The sequence below is a fragment of the Centrocercus urophasianus genome, unplaced genomic scaffold (assembly GCF_019232065.1).
Source record: "Centrocercus urophasianus isolate 14NV4802_14NV808 unplaced genomic scaffold, USGS_Curo_1.0 seq_12, whole genome shotgun sequence".
Lineage (NCBI taxonomy): Eukaryota > Metazoa > Chordata > Aves > Galliformes > Phasianidae > Centrocercus > Centrocercus urophasianus.
In genome coordinates, this window is record NW_024884364.1 from 36,503,983 (window position 1) to 36,522,031 (window position 18,049).

Sequence of the window (18,049 nt, forward strand, 5' to 3'; positions counted from 1 at the left end):
CCTCACTAGTGAGATGCCTTCACTCCCAAATCTACTTTTATTTTAGAAATGGTTAAAAGAAGGGAAGAGATACCTGAAAACAAGTGAATGGACGTACTCTGACCCTGAACTGAACTGGGAGGAGAATTTCAGTTGGCAACTGACTTTCTCTGACATCTTTTACGAATGTAAAAAAAAAAAAAAAAAAAAAAAAAATTGCTTTTCCTTTCTTCACTGTGTTTGAGCGACTTTCTTGTAGAAACTTTACTGCTGAATCCTTTGAGGAATATTGAAAATTATAAGGGTGAAGGGGAACCGCACTGCTTTAAATCTAGCATAGCTTAAGACATCATTTTAATGACGATTTTAAGAAATAAAAACTGAATAAATAAGAAAAAGCAAGGAATTCCATCAAACCTGGGCAGCTTGGTCTAGTGGCTGGCGATCCTGCACATAGCAGGAGGGTTGAAACTAGATGATGTGGTCCTTTTCAACCCAGGCCATTCTATGATTCTGTGATTCTGTGATTCTATGATTCTATGATGAAATTGTAGCAGAGAAATTCCAGTGGTATTCAAAAGGAGTACAGTTGAAAAACTCCTAGAACTCACAGTTTAATAGAACAGACGAGTTTACGTTTGTACTGGATGACAATATTGACACGATTTCTGTATCCAAATCTACTTTTCTCTCCATCAATATCAGTTTACAGCACTTTATTTTCACTTTGCCGATATTTCTCAACCCATGTGCCCCGGAATACAGAAATCCCAAATCAGTGACCTCGTTGTCTTCTTTACGTTGTAACTACAGACTTGTGTGCCCTGTGACGGGCGCTGCAGACAAAGAAGATCGCGTTTGAACCCTGGTTTGCACGGGACGGCAGTAGCGAGCTGCCGAGCCACGCCGCCGCACCACCGCCGGCCGCTAGGAGGCGCTGCTCCCCACCCACCGCCGGCGGCTCCTCTCGTCGGAGCTCTCTATGGCCGTTGCCCGTGGCAGGACCTCTGTTTACTTCCGGCAGGCCGGAGCGGCTGCATGGGGCGCGGGGCCGAGCGCTGGCTTCGCGTTGCTATGGCCGATCCAACGGAGGAGGAAGAGCTGCCGGTGCCCGGTGAGTCGAGGGATGGGCCTCTCCGCCCGCTGCTGCCGGCTGGGCGGGGACACCTCGTTCGGCCGGTGCCCTTCCTGGCCGTCCCGCCTCCCTCCGGCCTGCCTGCCGTTTCGGCCGCGTGCTGCCGTCCTGTGAGGGAGGACGCGGTAACGCTGCCCACGGGTGACGTTGGGGCTGCCTTGTTTCCTCGCCGGCGTGGAGCGGTGACTTGGTGTGATGCGGACTGTTGTGTGCTCGGATGCTGACCGTGGCCGGCTGGCAGGCTGCAAACTCAAAACTAAGTATCGTTCTTGTGAAGGCAGCCTGAGGGAGCCGGGCTCGTTCAGCCTGGAGAATCTCCAGGAAGACTTCATTGTGGTCTTCTGGTACTTGAGGGGAGCTTAGAGCTCGGTCTGAGGGTGACAGAACAAGGGGTAATGGCTTTTAACTAAAAGCGGGGAGGTTTATGTTAGATACGAGGAAGAAATTCTTTTCCCAGAAGGTGGTGAGGTGCTGGCAGAGCTGCCTGGAGAAGCTGTGGTGCCCCATCCCTGGAGGCGCTCAAGCCTTCCTGGTTGTATTGCAGGACGTGTTTGGTTGTTTCTATGATAGCCTTATGATCAAAGGCAGTTGAGACAACTGGTCTTCTGAAGGCTGATTTTTGGGGGCCATTTTTAGAACATACATATCTTTTTGAGTGTGAGGAAGAGAGGTCAGTTCTTTGAGTTGCCACTTCTTTGCAGTGTGCATCTCGCTCTAATTCAGTTTGGGAAACTTGATTGAATTTAAGTATAAACATAAGTGAGAATCCTTTGTCTCAGTTTGCTCTCAGGATGAGCTTTTTATTTTACTTTTTGGGGGTAGTTTTTCAAATTTCTTTTTCCTTTCTGTACCTAGTAGTTTTTCTTAGAGGGAAGTGAGAAAGTGCATTTACTTTCAAATGAATTTGTATGCCCTTAGAACACAATAACACCTGATGTTTTAAGAAATTTGTGGGGGCTGGGAAGAATCAGAAGGACTGAAATGCGAGCATAAAAATCGTGTAGCTATGGTGAATCAGAACACTTCTGCCATTATTATTTTATTAAAAAAGAAAAAGATAGGTTACTAAAACAACTGGATTAATAGGAAATTGCTATTTTAAAAGGTATGAGGTGAAATTTACTTTCACTAAAATCACCACTGTGATTTATATGTTGGCTTTCTATGTTTTTAGAATCAGGGGCTGTTTTTACTTTTGGAAAAAGCAACTTTGCAGAAAACATTCCTAGCAAGTTCTGGTTCAAAAATGACAAGCCGGTCTCTATATCATGTGGAGATGAACACACTGCTGTTGTTACAGGTCAGTATTGGAAGTAGCATATTTGATTATACATATAATACATATACAAATACATGTTTATACATTTGGACAGCTTGGAGAGCTACAGTATGTATTTGAATTCTGAGGTAATGTGTAAAATGGGGAGAGGAGAAGAGACTGCTTATACTGGGGCTGTTGGATGCCTTTGTAGTTAATGTGAAGTCCAAGAGCTGTTGTGAGTGAGTCTGTAATAATTGAATACAGCATCTTGGATTTAAAATAAGCACGACTTTGTTCACCTTGAGTTTCCTGTAAGTCAGATGGTGTCCAGTGAACAATCTTAAATGTACAGGTTTGTATTGTGGAAGTGAACAGTGTCTACTGAACTCAGTCAACAAGCTCACTGGGAATCTGCCTATAACAATCTATGAAGTTGTTTCTCTGAAAGGAAGTTCTAAATGATTGGTTTACTCTCAATTAAAAATAACCCTTGCAAAAATAACACAAAGAACTTCAGAAAATCCTACTAAAATAAGAAATAAATTGCAAAAGTGTTCAGAGAAGCTCAAATGCAATACATTGAGCAGTCTTTCTGCGTGTTCCTTTTCATCTCTTTGAAATGCTGGAAGCAATACTCATTGAAGAGTTTGCTCCATTTGTTATATGAATGAGATACTCTTTTGTGATGAAAACATGTTAATTATATTGATAACTGACTTCTGGTAGAGAATTAGACTTTATCTTGAAATTGCTGTGCGTATTTCCAGGAATTCCTTCTTGAAGTGGATTTACTATTCAGCAGTGCTGTGTGCTGGGCGTTGCCCAGGATATATATATTATATATATATATAAATAATTTCTTATATATGTAAGTAATTTCTTATATATATAAATAATTTCTTGAGGTTTTCTTGCCGTGTCCCCAAGTAGAGTTGAAAATGCTGGATTTTCTACAATTAATAATTCCAAGCATGATAAAAAAATACAGATTTCATGGACTGCAATGCAATTTGAACTGAAATTATACAATGAATTTTTCAAGCCTAACTTCACAGGATGCATGAATAAATTATGTTTTGAACAAAACTTCACACTTCTTTTTGGATTGAACCTATTCTATTAAGTTGCCTGTTGCATAAAATTAATCAGAACGTAACCTGGGGCACTGGAAACTTTCCCTTTTTTTTTTCTTCTTTTTTCAAGTATCCTTTTGTATGCCCACACCAGTATGTGCTCAGTTCAGACTGGTCAATTGAAACAGCCCCCTTAAATTCTCCCAGCATTCACTCTTGCCAGCTCTGTTAGCCCAAGCAGCAACAATCCTCTAATTCCCGTGTCCCTGTAAATGACTGCTGCAGTAAAGCTTTAGAAGAAGTCAAGTTGCATAGGGTTGCATGCAGCACCGTTTCTCTACTAACTCTTATCTGTTCTCCCCAGTATTTCAGTGTATTCTTCAGATGTTAAAAATGTGTCTGTAGCAGGCCTTTGGTACTGTGGTATGCAGATAAATCGTGAGGGGTGCATCTAGGTAATAAGTGCTTCATTTTCTCAGAGCGTTTGTGGAGAAGGAACTGCATAAGCATAAAATAAAGAAATCCTCGATACCAAGTGTTTTTTTTGGAACATTGAGAGTAGAATGTACAGGCAAAATTGAAGGTAAAATATTGTGCAAAACTGAACAAAATGAGAGGAACTGCACGAGTCATGCAAAATGATAAAGACGGAAGAGAGGACATCTATGACCCTCATTTGTTCTTCACAAGTATGCATGTGCACCACGCATTTCTGCTGTTAGATGGAGTTGGATGATAGAATGGAATTAAAGCCTTTTGTGAATGTCATAGAACTGCAATAAGACCTGGAAATAAAGAGCTCCAGAGGTGCATGGTGGTAATGAGTTTGCTGGAAGGATGCAGACTTTGGGAGAAACAAGGAGCTCCTTGAAATCCAGCTGAACCTGACTGGAAGAGAGAAAAGTATCTCAAGCAGGTGTGTATTAATGCATACTTCATTTTAATTTCAGTCTTTATTTACTGGTGGCATTTCCCACACCATTTTTTTCCTCTTCTGGAGGATATGGTGGGAACTGTGTATTTTGGGGACAGAGATAGACTAAAACAATAGAAATGTGTCAGATGTACACTAATGTGTTATACTAACCTGCCTCAACAGTCATAAATAAAACAGTCATGCAAGCTTATTCAAAACATTCCTTGTAACTGGTTTGGGATGGGAAAGACAGCTGTATCTAGCACTTCATTGAAATGAAAATGAAGAAAATGTGCAAGAGGTAATATGCAGCATTCTGATAAAATATTCAGAACACTTCAAATACTTCTTTCATGTAATCCAACATCAGTATTCCCTTAGGACTTTTAGAGAGAAAAATGTAAACTAAGCATAAAAAAACCTCTACGACTTGGCTTTCCATGTCAGGACTTACAGTCCAAAATAAGTTCTATTGACTCACTGTGGCTGTGTGTTGGAATAGTGAACCAGTGATCATATTTCTTGCCCCCATTCCTATATTCTTTGGCCTGAGAATACTGTTTACTTCCTGCATCTTTTGTAAGTGCAAGTTTTGGAAAGCAATTTGTTCATCCTGTTGAGAGATAGTGTGTAGTAAGTGACATTAATCATATTTTTAAGAATCTTCCTAATGTCATTCTATTAATATTTTTCTACAGACCTCTTAAAATTAATGCCTGTCTTATCGTTTATAGGCTTTGATTAGAGCATAAGAAGCAGATCGCCCACGTTTGATCAAAGAGACCAATTCTATTCACAAGGAGGAAATGGGGGAAGGTGCATCTTCTGGACTCAGAACTCTGGAGAGAGTTGAAGCTCCCAGTGCAAAGTGGGCAGAAGGAAAGAGATTCATGTGGACACAGAACGAGATAATATGTGCATAGTTTCAAGTTATGTAAAGCACTAAATATTCAGCAATGCAGACCAAAGAGACATTGGAATCTCTCTGGGTCTTTAGACACCAAACTCCATCTCTTCTCTCTACCTGCTGGCAAGCCATCAGAATATGGTTCAGAACCTTTTACAGTTAGCTGCAAGAGGAAAATGAAGAATATCACTACATGTTTGCGTTAGTTTTTGGTGTGCATAGGAGCAAGCAACATACTGCACTGTTTTTGTTTGTACGATGCTAAATATCTGAAGCATGACTGTTCTTACCTCAGTAAAACTTTTGAGAATATTGTGACTTGTCTAAGAAAACTGATATCATTCCCATTTTCATGAGCTGTATTTGAATTGTGTATGAATTCTTGTTTACTCGTGAAATAGCACAAATAAAAAAACCCCAACATGTTGTTTGGCATATGTTTGAAATTTTCTTCAGATAAAACTTCACAGTAGAATCTAGAAATAACTATTTGAAGTCTCTGTGTACTCTACCTGTTTCAGCTCTCTTGCACACATATACCATGTAGAAACCCAGAGGGAAAATGCATGGAGCACAGATGATTTAAACAGATGGCTGTCTGCCATTATCATTGAGTATTTCAGCTTCCTCTGAATTCCTTAACTTTTAGCCTGGCTTCATGGACCGGAGCATCACGGGACAAATGGAGTTGTAAGCAATGTTGGTTGTGATAGCAGCCACCATATGGACTATTTACTAGTTAGGAGATGCTCTCTTTCTGAAGTCTCACAAAGTTCTCTGTTCTGAAAGATGTAAGCATCTAGTGGCTTCTGTTAATACATCCAAATTAGTGTTGGCGAAACATCCACAGGTGATGTGCTTATGTCTACATGCTTTGGGGAGGTAGCCCAATCTTGCATCTGGGGAGGTGCAGACTATTGTTAGGTGTATGTTTACATCACCAAAACAGTCCAAGTAGTTTCTTTATATCTTGCTGCATCTGTTCTTTTCCCGAACTTACTGTACATGTCTTCTGCCCGCTATACCAGGTGGCCACAATCTGTACCAAAGTGGATGCAAGAATCACAGACTCATGGAATGGCCTGTGTTGAAAAGGACCACAATGATTATCTAGTTTCAACCCCCCTGCTACACGCAGGGTCACCAACCACCAAACCAGGCTGTCCAGACAGAGTAATTTGAGTTTGTAAGGTTTTTAAATGATCCTTGCCTATTTGCTGCTAATGTCGTTTCCTTTAGTATGCCTGTGGTGATGACTGCAGATCACTCAGTACTCAGTTATGAAAATAGGGCATTTTGCAAAGCTCTGGAGTGTTTCTTGGCCTGCTGAGATTCCATCAAATGCTTGTTTTAAACTTGTTTTGCTATACAGGCCTAGAAACACTGCTTCATTATAGGTGTTTGGTAGGGTTTGTGTGTAGTGCCTATTAGTTTTTATTCACTGTCTGAATTGCCTACTTCTCAGTTTTCTTTTTTTCTGTTACACTGCTGAGTGCTGAAAGCCTGAAATTATCAAAGGCTGTCACTCAGCTGGTAAAGAATATAACAAAATTCTGCTCGTCTGTTAAGCTTCTTGTCTTATAAAGCAGTGTTTGAGAACTAAAAGATTGCTATAAGAAACAGCAGATTATGGGATTAAAAGCGTGACCTGCTGGAATTCTGAATGGGTAAAAGAGAATGTGATTTAATTGAATTATGTCAACTTGATATCGTATTCCCACATGAGTTTACAGTGCTCGGCCTTTAAAATGTATGTAGTAGAGCTACAAAGATGCATATAACAGTGTAGGATGCCACTTGCTGATAAAAATTCTCCCCCTTAAGATGTGTTTTGCTTTCAGTGATATACCTCTGCATATGTTTTGGCATGGTTGCATTACCAAAATCAGGGTGGTGATATAAATGCTATTAGTGAAATGTAGTAAGCGTAGCCTTGACCTCAGGCTTTCCCCCACTTCAGCTTTACTGGAAAGACATAGTGTTGACATGTAATTGTCAAATCTAACAATTTGATTGAGATGTTAGGTAAGAGTTACTGTTTGATTTTTTTTTTTTAATTCCTATTTTTATTTGAAATTTGTGGTAATATTTGAGAAAACAAATGGATTTTTGTAACTTTCTTACTATGTTTTAAAAATCTCAAAATCATATTTTTAGGAGGAAGTTTTTCACCCAGAGGGTGGTGATGCACTGGAACAGGTGGCCCAAGGAGGCTGTGGATGCCCCATCCCTGGAGGCATTCAAGGCCAGGCTGGATGTGGCTCTGGGCAGCCTGGTCTGGTGATTGGTGACCCTGCACATAGCAGGGGGGTTGAAACTGGATGATCTTTTCAACTGAGGCCATTCTGTGACTCTATGATAGTTCAAAGTCTGTTTAAATCACATTCAGAACATTCACAAGGAGCCGATGCTAAGGAAGTACAGACTTAATATTTTGGTATTATTGTGTGGAATTGCTATTATGCATTGTGATAACTGATGGCTAGGGTGACTGAAATTTTATTTACGTGACAACTCCATGATGGAATCTAACTCACAAATGCAGAGCATCAGCAAAAGTAGATGATCTTGTTTTAACAGTTATAAAGGGGATTTTGGTTTGGGATCATTGTTTTTACAAACCAGCTTCTGTTGTTGGAGGTGGGATTTTACCTTTGGATACGATGTTCGCAGTTTTACAAGAGCCATTAATTTAAAAAATGAAGTGATATGAATAAATGTAAGGTATTGTTAATAGTGTGATGTGACACTGATCTGCATGCCCAATGAGAAAACTTTTGTCTGTTCTTTTACCTTCCTCTTGGAAAAGTGGGTTATTCTGAATGAAAACAATTCACTGCTTGTGATGTCAAACCTCAAAATTCAAAATAATTCCAAGCATTATTCCTGTTGAAGATTTCTAATCTCATGTTTTCATAAAGGCACACACAAAACTTCCTGACTGCATGGTGTTTTTACACATTCCTTCTTTATAGACAGAGTACCAGATTAATCCACGATGTGAGATGCAGAGAAGAAGAAAGGCTCTTGTCGTAGACATATTTGTCCAAGGGAAAACCCATCTAATTTGTGAACACATTTGAAAATTTATCATAAATTATGTTGTAAAGAACTGCAATTTGCAGGTCATTTTAAGACAGGACATTTAGCAATTAAATATTTTCTCCCAGAAGACAGCAAAATAAGCTAGGAATCGGAAATGTTTGTTTATATTAATTATATTGCTGCATTATTGATGTCTGTGTCTGAGGTAGAGGTATGGGTGCTCAGTTAATGCACTGTTATTTTGTCAGTACATCTATAGAGACTGCTAAGTCAGTCTGAGAGCACTCCTTTTTTATTTTCTGATGAGTGCTTTATCTGAGCAGTAGCTTAAGGAAAGGATGCTTGTTCTCCTCTTTTGTCATTTCTTCTGTGTACCTATTTCTGACTAAGTACATCTACACTGCAGTACTTACTGAAAAATCAGGTCATACACATGGCATTGCCTACTTCTAAATCTTACATTAAAAAGTTTATAATAAATAGCATAATGTATGTATGAGCACCTCATCTTGTATGAGATATTCAAATGCTCATGGATTCTGACTGTGCCTTCTCTTGCAGGGAATGGTAAACTTTACGTGTTTGGCAGTAACGACTGGGGCCAATTAGGACTAGGATCAAAGAATACTGTCCACAAACCAACATGTGTTAAAGGTTTGTTTAATTTCTTTTTTTGTCCTTTTTTGGTTTGTCATTGTGAAGAAGTGCTTTATTTGCTGCTCCAAAATAACTGATTCCGATTTCTTTGTTCCTCACGTGCAGCATATTACTGCTTAAACTCTTAAAGATAGTTTAAAAGGAAGCCCCACTGCTTTTCCATCAGTTCCAGGTTCTGGGTTGTTTTGTATCTGAGAGTCATTTCAACTATATAGCATCCAGTCTTTTTAGCTCTTTTTAGCAAGTCTGTGATTTGTCCAAGTGGTCATAAACGTAGATATGTTTGTATAAAGTATAAAAAAGCAGTAAAATAATGCCCATCTTCTTACTTACTTTGTAAAATATTTTCATTATATTGTTACCTTTCGAATCCTTCCTTGCTGGCTTTATCTTGTCAAGCAAAACTGAGTGAATATTTTTTCCCTGCCTCCTTATGTATGTCCAATAATACCTGTCCCATTAACACACACCCCTTTTCATCAATTCATGTTTATCCTCATCCTTTCTCTTAGAGGATCAACCTGTTAGCTTATTGTTTAAAAATGAATTCACCGTATTTGTTCAAACTTTTCTTCTTGATTTATTTTACTTTACTGTTCTTTATCTGCTTCTCTCTCTATTTCAGTTCAGAGGGAGAATGAAAATTCTCTCAGGTTCACATCTTCTGTCAGCCATATGAGAGACTGATTCTTACTTTGGCTCAAATGGATTGGGTGTCAAGTTTTGTTTTACTGTCAGATTGCAACAGACAATAGAAGACAGAGAGAAGATGGCAGCAATTCAGAACAGTCCTGGCTTCCACTGGAAAAAAAGTCACAAGGGGGTTATCTTTCTTTTCCTGGCAGTAGGCAGCAGAAGAGTGTTCTGGAGCTTTTCTCACTAGCTTTCAGGCATTAGTTAGCTTTGGGAATGGAGTTGCAAAAGCAACATTTCCATTTCTGCTCCAGCTGTAATAATTGTGGCTGCTTATTTTCTGACAAAATCATTCTGGGACTTAACTGAAAACTAATGAAATTGGTTATGAAAAACTGCCAGCTATATATATGATTGATTAACCTAAGTGGGAGCAAGGTTAGGGAGCACAAGCTTCTAGTGAGCTGATCAAGATTATTGCTGGGAAATGAAACAGCAAACTAATATTGTAAGAAGAAATCAAATATTGGAAATGTCATGATTCCTGCCTGCTGCTGAGGGCAGGTGTCAGGATATGTAGAATTCTGAGTTTGGACAATTTCTATTTGTGTATTTTTGACATCAGAGACTTCATCCTTAAGCAAATAGATTTATGTAGTGGCTTGGTAGGAAAGAGAAAGGAATTTAATCTGAATGTTATGGTGCTGACGAAGATTGATTTGAAGGGACTGAAAAGGATTTTGTGAAAGGAATTATGTTGTTGTCTCTGTCAAAGACCAATGCAGTGAGTGGAAAAAAATTAAAAATATATTATGTAAACATAGTGCTTTTTTAATAGCTTGAGTATTGTATATTGAAAATGGACACGGCTGAGTAAAGAAAAAATGTTGGCAAAGATTAAAAACTGAGAAGATGAAAATGTCAGTGAGATTATTTTTTCACTGTTTCTGAGCTGGAATGCACTTACCATGGGGTAAAGCCAACACTGTTCTCTGTTTCCACCAAAATAACTCTTGATACATCCTCTTGTGTACATTCCCAGTCTTTCATAGTGACTAGACTGCAGAGAAGAACATGCATGGATGGATGGTAATTCAGCACCACTGAGGTGGGGTGATATATTCAAAACCTAGACATAGGACCGGCCTTAGGAACTATGAATTTAGTAATTCATAGAATGGCAGTGTAGAACAAGTCTATCAAGAAAAGCTGTGCACAGTGAGGAAGGTATGGATGATAAGACAAAAAAAAAAAAAAAAAAAAAAAAAAAAAAAAAAAAAAAAAGAAAAGAATGAGTTTAAAGATTTTAATTAGCGAGAGAAGCAAAAGTGTGAATTAAAAACGTCACTGTTAGTGAAAATGGAAGAGAGCTCTAAGTATGCATTTTGTTCTGCAAATTGATGTATTCTTTGAGGCATAGCCTACTAATAGTAAATTCTGTGGAGTGTGGCATTGGAGTAAAGTAACCATCATCAAGTCACCAACCATCACCCTAACCCTAATCCTGGTTACTAAGTCATGTGCTAAGACCAAATGGCCAGCCAACCTTGTAGTCGCTCTGTTGGTAGCAGTATGAAAAACAATCAGTTTTCTCTAGAGCACTGAACATTGTGTTGTTGAGCCAGCTGTCAGCTTGTTTGTAACTTCCCTCCTCCTTTCGCTTTCATTCATAGCTTTAAAACCAGAAAAAACAAAACTTGCTGTTTGTGGAAGAAACCACACTTTAGTTTACACAGGTATGTAACAAATTATGTACATATTGAAGGTAGATTTTTTTTCCTTATTTTAAATGCAAAAATTATATTGCTAACCCTAGAACTGCGCATGAATGATAAAAAGGAGAAGAATATGCTGTTAAAATGTGTTGATTTTTTTTAATATCCAGATCTTTGAATACTTGAATTATTCTGCAACGCATTTCAAAAATCATGGTCTATAGGAACTCACTAGCTTTTATCTGTACTTTTATCTTTTTATCTGTATTTGAGGCATGGTTAACAATTACCAGTATTTCATGGAAGCACTTTGTGTGCATAGGAGTATTTTTATATATCTGTACTCAAATTTACCCTTGACAAGGAATGCATTCTTATGAGCATGGAGTTCTGTATTTAAGTAAAAGCAGTAGAACATTATATTTTGAAGCCTTCGAAGTATGTTGCATTTTATTTAGACACGACAGTCTGCTATTTCATTGACAAGTCACTTTATTAAACTATAAATAAATAAATTGTAAATTTAAACAAAAAAATGTTTTGAGAGAGAGCAAATTATCATCACGATTCTAATATTTATGTAATGGAATAGCCATGTTTGTTCTTACAGTGCTTTAGAGGTAATGTTATAAAGACAGTTGTTGATTATTATGGGGTTTACATATGTGGATACCCAGAGCACAGTAAATAAGACTACTGGAATAAAACAGAACATTTTAATGGCAGTCGAATCTGCTAGAATGCACAGGGTAAATATTAGTCACTTTTAGTATACTCTCTAGCTGAGTAATTTGTGGCCATTTTTGTATTAGGGACCATTTGTAAATTATATGTCAGTTTGTTATCACTTTTGTATCTGGATTTATGTTATTTATTGACCTTGTGTTTTTCATCATAGACGATCACTTTAAATGTGAAACACACTGAAATTAAAAATATAAATTTGGAAGTTCTTTTAGGTGAAAGGTATTAATCATCAACTTTGACTTCAATTGTAAGATTCTAAAGAAAAAGTAAGATCAAGCTAATTAAATTGAAAGTGATTTAAATATTAAAACGAGTAAAATATTTTTAATAAAAACGTAAGTAAAAATGTATTTCATTCCTGTTATTCAAAACTGTCAAGTTACACATCTCTTTAATTTTCTTGCCCATGTCATCAGTCTCCATTTTCCCCTCACTGTATTTTAAATTAAATAAATACTTAAAATTATATTTATTTTTCAGATCAGACTCCAAAATGTTGGGAAGCGCGCTCAGTCGATGGATTTGTAAGGCCTTTAGAGTGTTCTGATCTAAATGCCTGCAGGAAAGCCTCCCTGCTAGTTGTAGCAGGAACATTCAGTGTCAGCCCTAGACTATTTGAGAGCAAAAGACCCCATACTTTTCTGTAAAAAATTAAATGACTTGCTGCAATTTCTCTGACTTTTTGCTACCACTGAGCATATCCTCACTCTGTGTATTACGTGTGCTTTTCTGTATGCAGAAAATGGGAACGTGTATGCTGCTGGAGGTAACGGTGAAGGTCAATTGGGATTAGGTGACACAGAGGAAAGGACCACATTTCATTTAATTAGTTTTTTTACCAGCCAGCACAAGATCAAACAGCTCGCTGCTGGATCATACACCTCAGCAGCAGTAACTGGTAAGAGCAACAACTAAGAAAATCTGTTTATGCGTTCAAGCCTGGTGTTGCAGAGAAACATTTATTCTGGTTTCTGTCTGTGTGCATGTGTGTATTTTCTATGCCTCCCTGTCTTCTTTCCCCACTAAGCCTTGAAACTTTTTTTACAGCCAATAGCATATGTCAGTACAATATGTTGAGGGGTTGCTTCTGAATAGCATGCTATGGTTTTTGTAGGTGTGCAGTGAGGTCTCAGTCTGTACTAGTTACTAAGAATCCATACAAAAGAAAGACGGTATAAATAGACTCAAAGTGGGAAAAACTTCAATTAATTTCAAGGAAAGCCAGCTAAAAAAAAGGAAACTGAGCTTCTCTAATTCCATTTCTTACTGCAATTATTTTGCTCTACTGATAGAGGCTACACAACTGTGTCATTACTAATTCTGAGAGCTGCCTGAGCAGTGTCTTCAATGGCAAAATTACATGGTGATGACTTGATGCAGTCTACACGATTAGAATACATTTGGCTGTTGTATGTGTTTATTAACCTGTAATTTCTCCAGTCCTGTTAACGGGAATTGTTTCTGTATATGTTTAGGATAAGATATTGGGGCTGTGATTTCAGAATGTGACAAAGCATCAATGTATGAAGAAGATATACTTTGCTTGCTCCTCTTTCTTGTATTTTTTGTGACAATTAGCATCCTCATAAGATTTGTAAATGAACTTTGAATGAGTGTGGTTCCAACTGACATCTCAGTAACATTGTATATGATAGTTCTTTAGTCGCAGCCTATGTCCCACCAATAAGAAATAAGCCAAGGCCTTACCTCTTCTAGAAAATCTTAAGATTTTTCATATTGTTCACTACTTTTTTTTTGGTTCTTGCTGCTGCCTTTGGTCTTTGTGTCAGCAGAGGCTGGTCTTAATAAACTTGGAACAGCTGATAGTTTAAGGAAAACAAAATAAAGCTGGCCAATATAATAGCCTCTGAAAAGAACCATAAGATAATGAAAAAATAAGTGAGATGTGTACCAAAGTCAGAACAAAGTGTAAGTTTGGAAGAACAAAAAGTAGTGAGGTGCTACCAGAAATGACACTAAGTCATAAGCACAGAGGGTCGTTGTTGGTGGTGCAGAGTCTGGTTGGAGACCTGTAAGCAGTGGTGTTCCTCAGGGGTCTGTGCTGGGTCCGGTCTTGTTCAACATCTTCATCAATGACCTTGATGAGGGGATAATGGCCACCCTCAGCAAGTTTGCTGATGATACGAAGTTGGGAGGATTGGCTGACACGCCTGAAGGCTGTGCTGCCATTCAGCTAGACCTGGACAGGCTGGAGAGCTGGGCAGAAAAAAACCGGATGAGGTTTAACAAAAGCAAGTGTAGAGTCTTGCATCTGGGGAGGAATAATTGCATGCACCAGTACAGGTTGGGGGATGAGCTGCTGGAGGGGAGCTCTGCGGAGAGGGACCTGGGCGTCCTGGTGGACGACAGGTTGGCCATGAGCCAGCAGTGTGCCCTTGTGGCCAAAAAGGCCAATGGCATCCTGGGGTGCATTAAAAAGAGCGTGGCCAGCAGGTCGAGGGAGGTGATCCTCCCCCTCTACTCTGCCCTGGTGAGGCCTCACCTGGAGTACTGCGTCCAGTTCTGGGCTCCCCAGTACAAAAAAGACAAGGATCTCTTGGAAAGAGTCCAGCGGAGGGCCACAAAGATGGTGAAGGGCCTGGAGCATCTCTCCTATGAGGAAAGGCTGAGTGAGCTGGGTCTGTTCAGCCTTGAGAAAAGGAGACTGAGAGGGGACCTGATCCAGGTCTATAAATATCTGAGGTGTGGGGGGCAGAATGGCGAGGCCAGACTGTTTTCAGTGGTGAGTGGAGACAGGACAAGGGGAAACGGCTGGAAACTGCAGCATAGGAAGTTCTGCACAAATGTGCGCAAGAACTTCTTTACAGTGAGGTGACGGAGCACTGGAACAGGCTGCCCAGGGAGGTGGTGGAGTCTCCTTCTCTGGAGATGTTCAAGACCTGCCTGGATGCCTACCTGTGCGACCTGCTGTAGGGAACCTGCTTTGGCAGGGGGGTTGGACTCCATGATCTCTGGAGGTCCCTTCCAACCCCTACAATTCTGTGATTCTGTGATTCTGTGATTCAATTCACTGTTTTAATGCTGGCATCTGGCAAGTGAGTTGTCTTATGTTCTCATTTTTTCTCTTTTTGAAGGAAATTGTTTATGTAGTTTTTACTTTTGCTATTTATTATGTAAGAGGATTTGATCACTTCTGAGTCACTTTTGAAACAATTAGGGGATAGCCTCATATTTCAGACTATTGTGTTGCATTGTGCTAAACATCACTTTTTGTCTCTGAGATTATGACATTTAGCAGTGTTGTACATAGAGTTTATGAAATGCTTCTTGAATAGTTAAATTAACTTTTTATTAGTGTAGCCTTGCTTTTAAATCTATTAACTTTCTGTGTCTTCACTTTAGAGGATGGGCAGCTTTTTGTGTGGGGTGATAATTCAGAAGGTCAGATCGGCTTGGCTGACAAAACCTACGTCAGTGTCCCTTGTCAAGTAGATGTTGGAAAACCCATTTCCTCTATATCCTGTGGATATTATCATTCTGCCTTCATAACAGGTAAGCTAATGAGAATAGAGGCTAGTGAAGGCAAGTCAGTGGTACTGAGATTGTGGTCTTTATGAAGGTAGCTAATGAGACATTCGCTGCTTTTGAAAATATGTAAGCAATAGCAGTCAGGTAAGAAAGCCATTTATGTGGTTATGTGTCACACAGGGAGATTTTATAGAGATGTTCTCTAAAATGAGGTTCCATATTACTTACTTGGCAAAGTTACGTGTCATCTTATCTATAATGTACTCTATATTTAATTAGAAATTCCATGAAAAAGTATTGCTGTAAATATTCTGCATGTGCACAATGATTTACAAAAAAATGTTAGGAAAAATTACTGTCTTACCACAGATAGCATTATTTTCATGAAGATTATGACAACTGTTGATTAATACTACGTTTTCAGTAGTCCATTTTTTCTTGAGATTATTCTTGTTCCTGTGTTGATCAAATATTCATCTTTCCTGGACATAAAGATTTGTAATAGAATAACTACGTTTTGGAGAAAAAATGATCTTGTTTGCTAGTAGTGCAATATTGTTGTAAAAGTTTGATGTTAAGTCTTAAGTTTTGAAGTCAATTAAAGAGGCAATATACAGTACAAGAAGCATACACTACAATGAGCTGATGTCTGATCTCCAAGCCAACTCACCTCGACTGCTTTCCACTTCTGTATTTTTTCACCTCTTTTTTCCTTTACAAAGTGATGCTGCCACTCATCTTTTAATAATGCTAATGTGATTGAATTAGTCCGTCAGTATGGATGGTACTAGAAGTGCGCAGCTATGAATTCCTCTCAGCCTTATAGATTTACATTATTAAGATACACAGTTGCGTCCCCTCAGAGCAATTGAAGATGTCAAAGGATCAATAGTTTTAATTGTAAAGCTTTTAATGGGTACCCAGTAACCGTTCCATCAGCTACTTTTCTCAGCTTACTTGATAAATATTACCTTCCCATATTGTATGGGAACTGCTGAGTCACGGCCTGAACCTCTGATTGATCACCTGAGGCGAGCACTGAGTCAGCCACAGGAGCACAGGTGAAGGCAATTCAGCTGTGCTGCAGGAAGGGATGGAGCCTGGCTGCACCTCTCCTAGACCCATTTAAGAGCTGGTTGCCACTGGGAAGGATCTCTTCTGGAGATCTACTCTGCTGGAGTTTTGTAAGTGAGCCCAGGATATGGGTAAGCTTGCCCTCTATTCTGTTTTTGTTAGGGTAATCTGCTTTGCCTGACTCTCTTGTTTATTTTGTAATTATAGCATCTTAATATTCATTGATTGTACACCACGTGTAATATCTAGCTCTCTGGGAATGTGCTTTTAACAGAATGAGATGACCAAGTATTAACTAGATGTTATGCTGGTATTTAAAGCATTTAAGTACCTCTGACTGGTCAAGAAGTCAGCAACTGCTAGAAATTCTGTAGTTTCCTGATCTTGAAATAAATGGAAAAAAAATGTACGTACTTCAAGGTTGGAGTAAGAAGGTATGTTTTTCTGCCTTAGAGCCAAGAAGTGAAGTTCTGTGATTCTGTCATTCTTACAAGACTGCAGTGGGGTGTGACAAAAGCTCTCATTAAAAGAAGGGCTGACGGCAAGCGTCTAAAAGCAAGGAGATAGCATGTGCCAAATGGTCTGAGAGAGCTGAAATGTTTAATGGAGAGTGCTGAGAAAAAGGAAATATGAATTAGAGAAATTGAGCCTCTTAAAATCTTTTTAAGATGGTAAACTGGTTTTTAGCTGTGGAAGCAGGAACTTGTTGAATGCATTACTGTTTAAACAAGCCTGGTTCTGAGATGGGAAGTCTTAATTTTCAGTCTCCAGTATCTGCAAATCCTGCAAAAAAAATTGAGCCTGACTGCCTTGTTGTTCACCTTTTTTATGGTGAAAGGGGAAATATTTTTTGATATTTTTTCCCTGTGCCCTTGCTGACAGTTTTCTTTGACTGATACCTTAACTAAATAGAAGTTTAGTTTTGGACTTCAGTGGAAATAATGGAAATAATCTATTGCATTAATGTAGGTATATAGCCAGGCAGAACTTAAAAACAAAGCTTTATGCATTTAAGTGCACCGTAGTTACCCATTACTTTAGCTGTGATGCTATCCATAAAATTATGAATTTGGAAATTCTGTGAGCTGAGTCTGAATGCAAATGTAGTTATTCTTTCCTTTTCTCACAGTCTAGTTAGGGAGGCAGTATGCTGTTAAAGAGTTTTGTGTGAAAAAGGAAAAAGATACTTTTTTATTTTACAGGATTTTTTTATTTCCTGTTGAAATTGCTTGTTGTGTACTTCTTGTACTAGCTCCAAACAGTGGTTGACATCCTCAGTATTCTGCCTTTCAGGGGTGGTAAAACATAGCAAAATGGATAATTGTGTAGTACCTATAATATTTATATATAATAGAGATGTGGATTTTTCTCCCTAAATTTCCAGTTGGTCATCAAATTATGCCTTAAAGTGTATTTAC

The 18,049-nt window shown here is 38.7% G+C and overlaps 1 protein-coding gene across 1 annotated transcript in view; it reads left to right on the forward strand.

Moving 5' to 3' along the window:
- The first annotated feature begins 999 nt into the window (after nt 1–999).
- The window catches only part of RPGR (retinitis pigmentosa GTPase regulator), a 44,812-nt gene continuing 27,762 nt past the window's right edge, over nt 1,000–18,049 (forward strand). The window contains 6 exon segments of the mRNA XM_042810018.1: nt 1,000–1,093; nt 2,289–2,414; nt 8,878–8,970; nt 11,280–11,342; nt 12,808–12,966; nt 15,432–15,581. Coding sequence (XP_042665952.1) covers nt 1,018–1,093; nt 2,289–2,414; nt 8,878–8,970; nt 11,280–11,342; nt 12,808–12,966; nt 15,432–15,581 — 667 coding nt within the window. The 5' untranslated portion in view covers nt 1,000–1,017.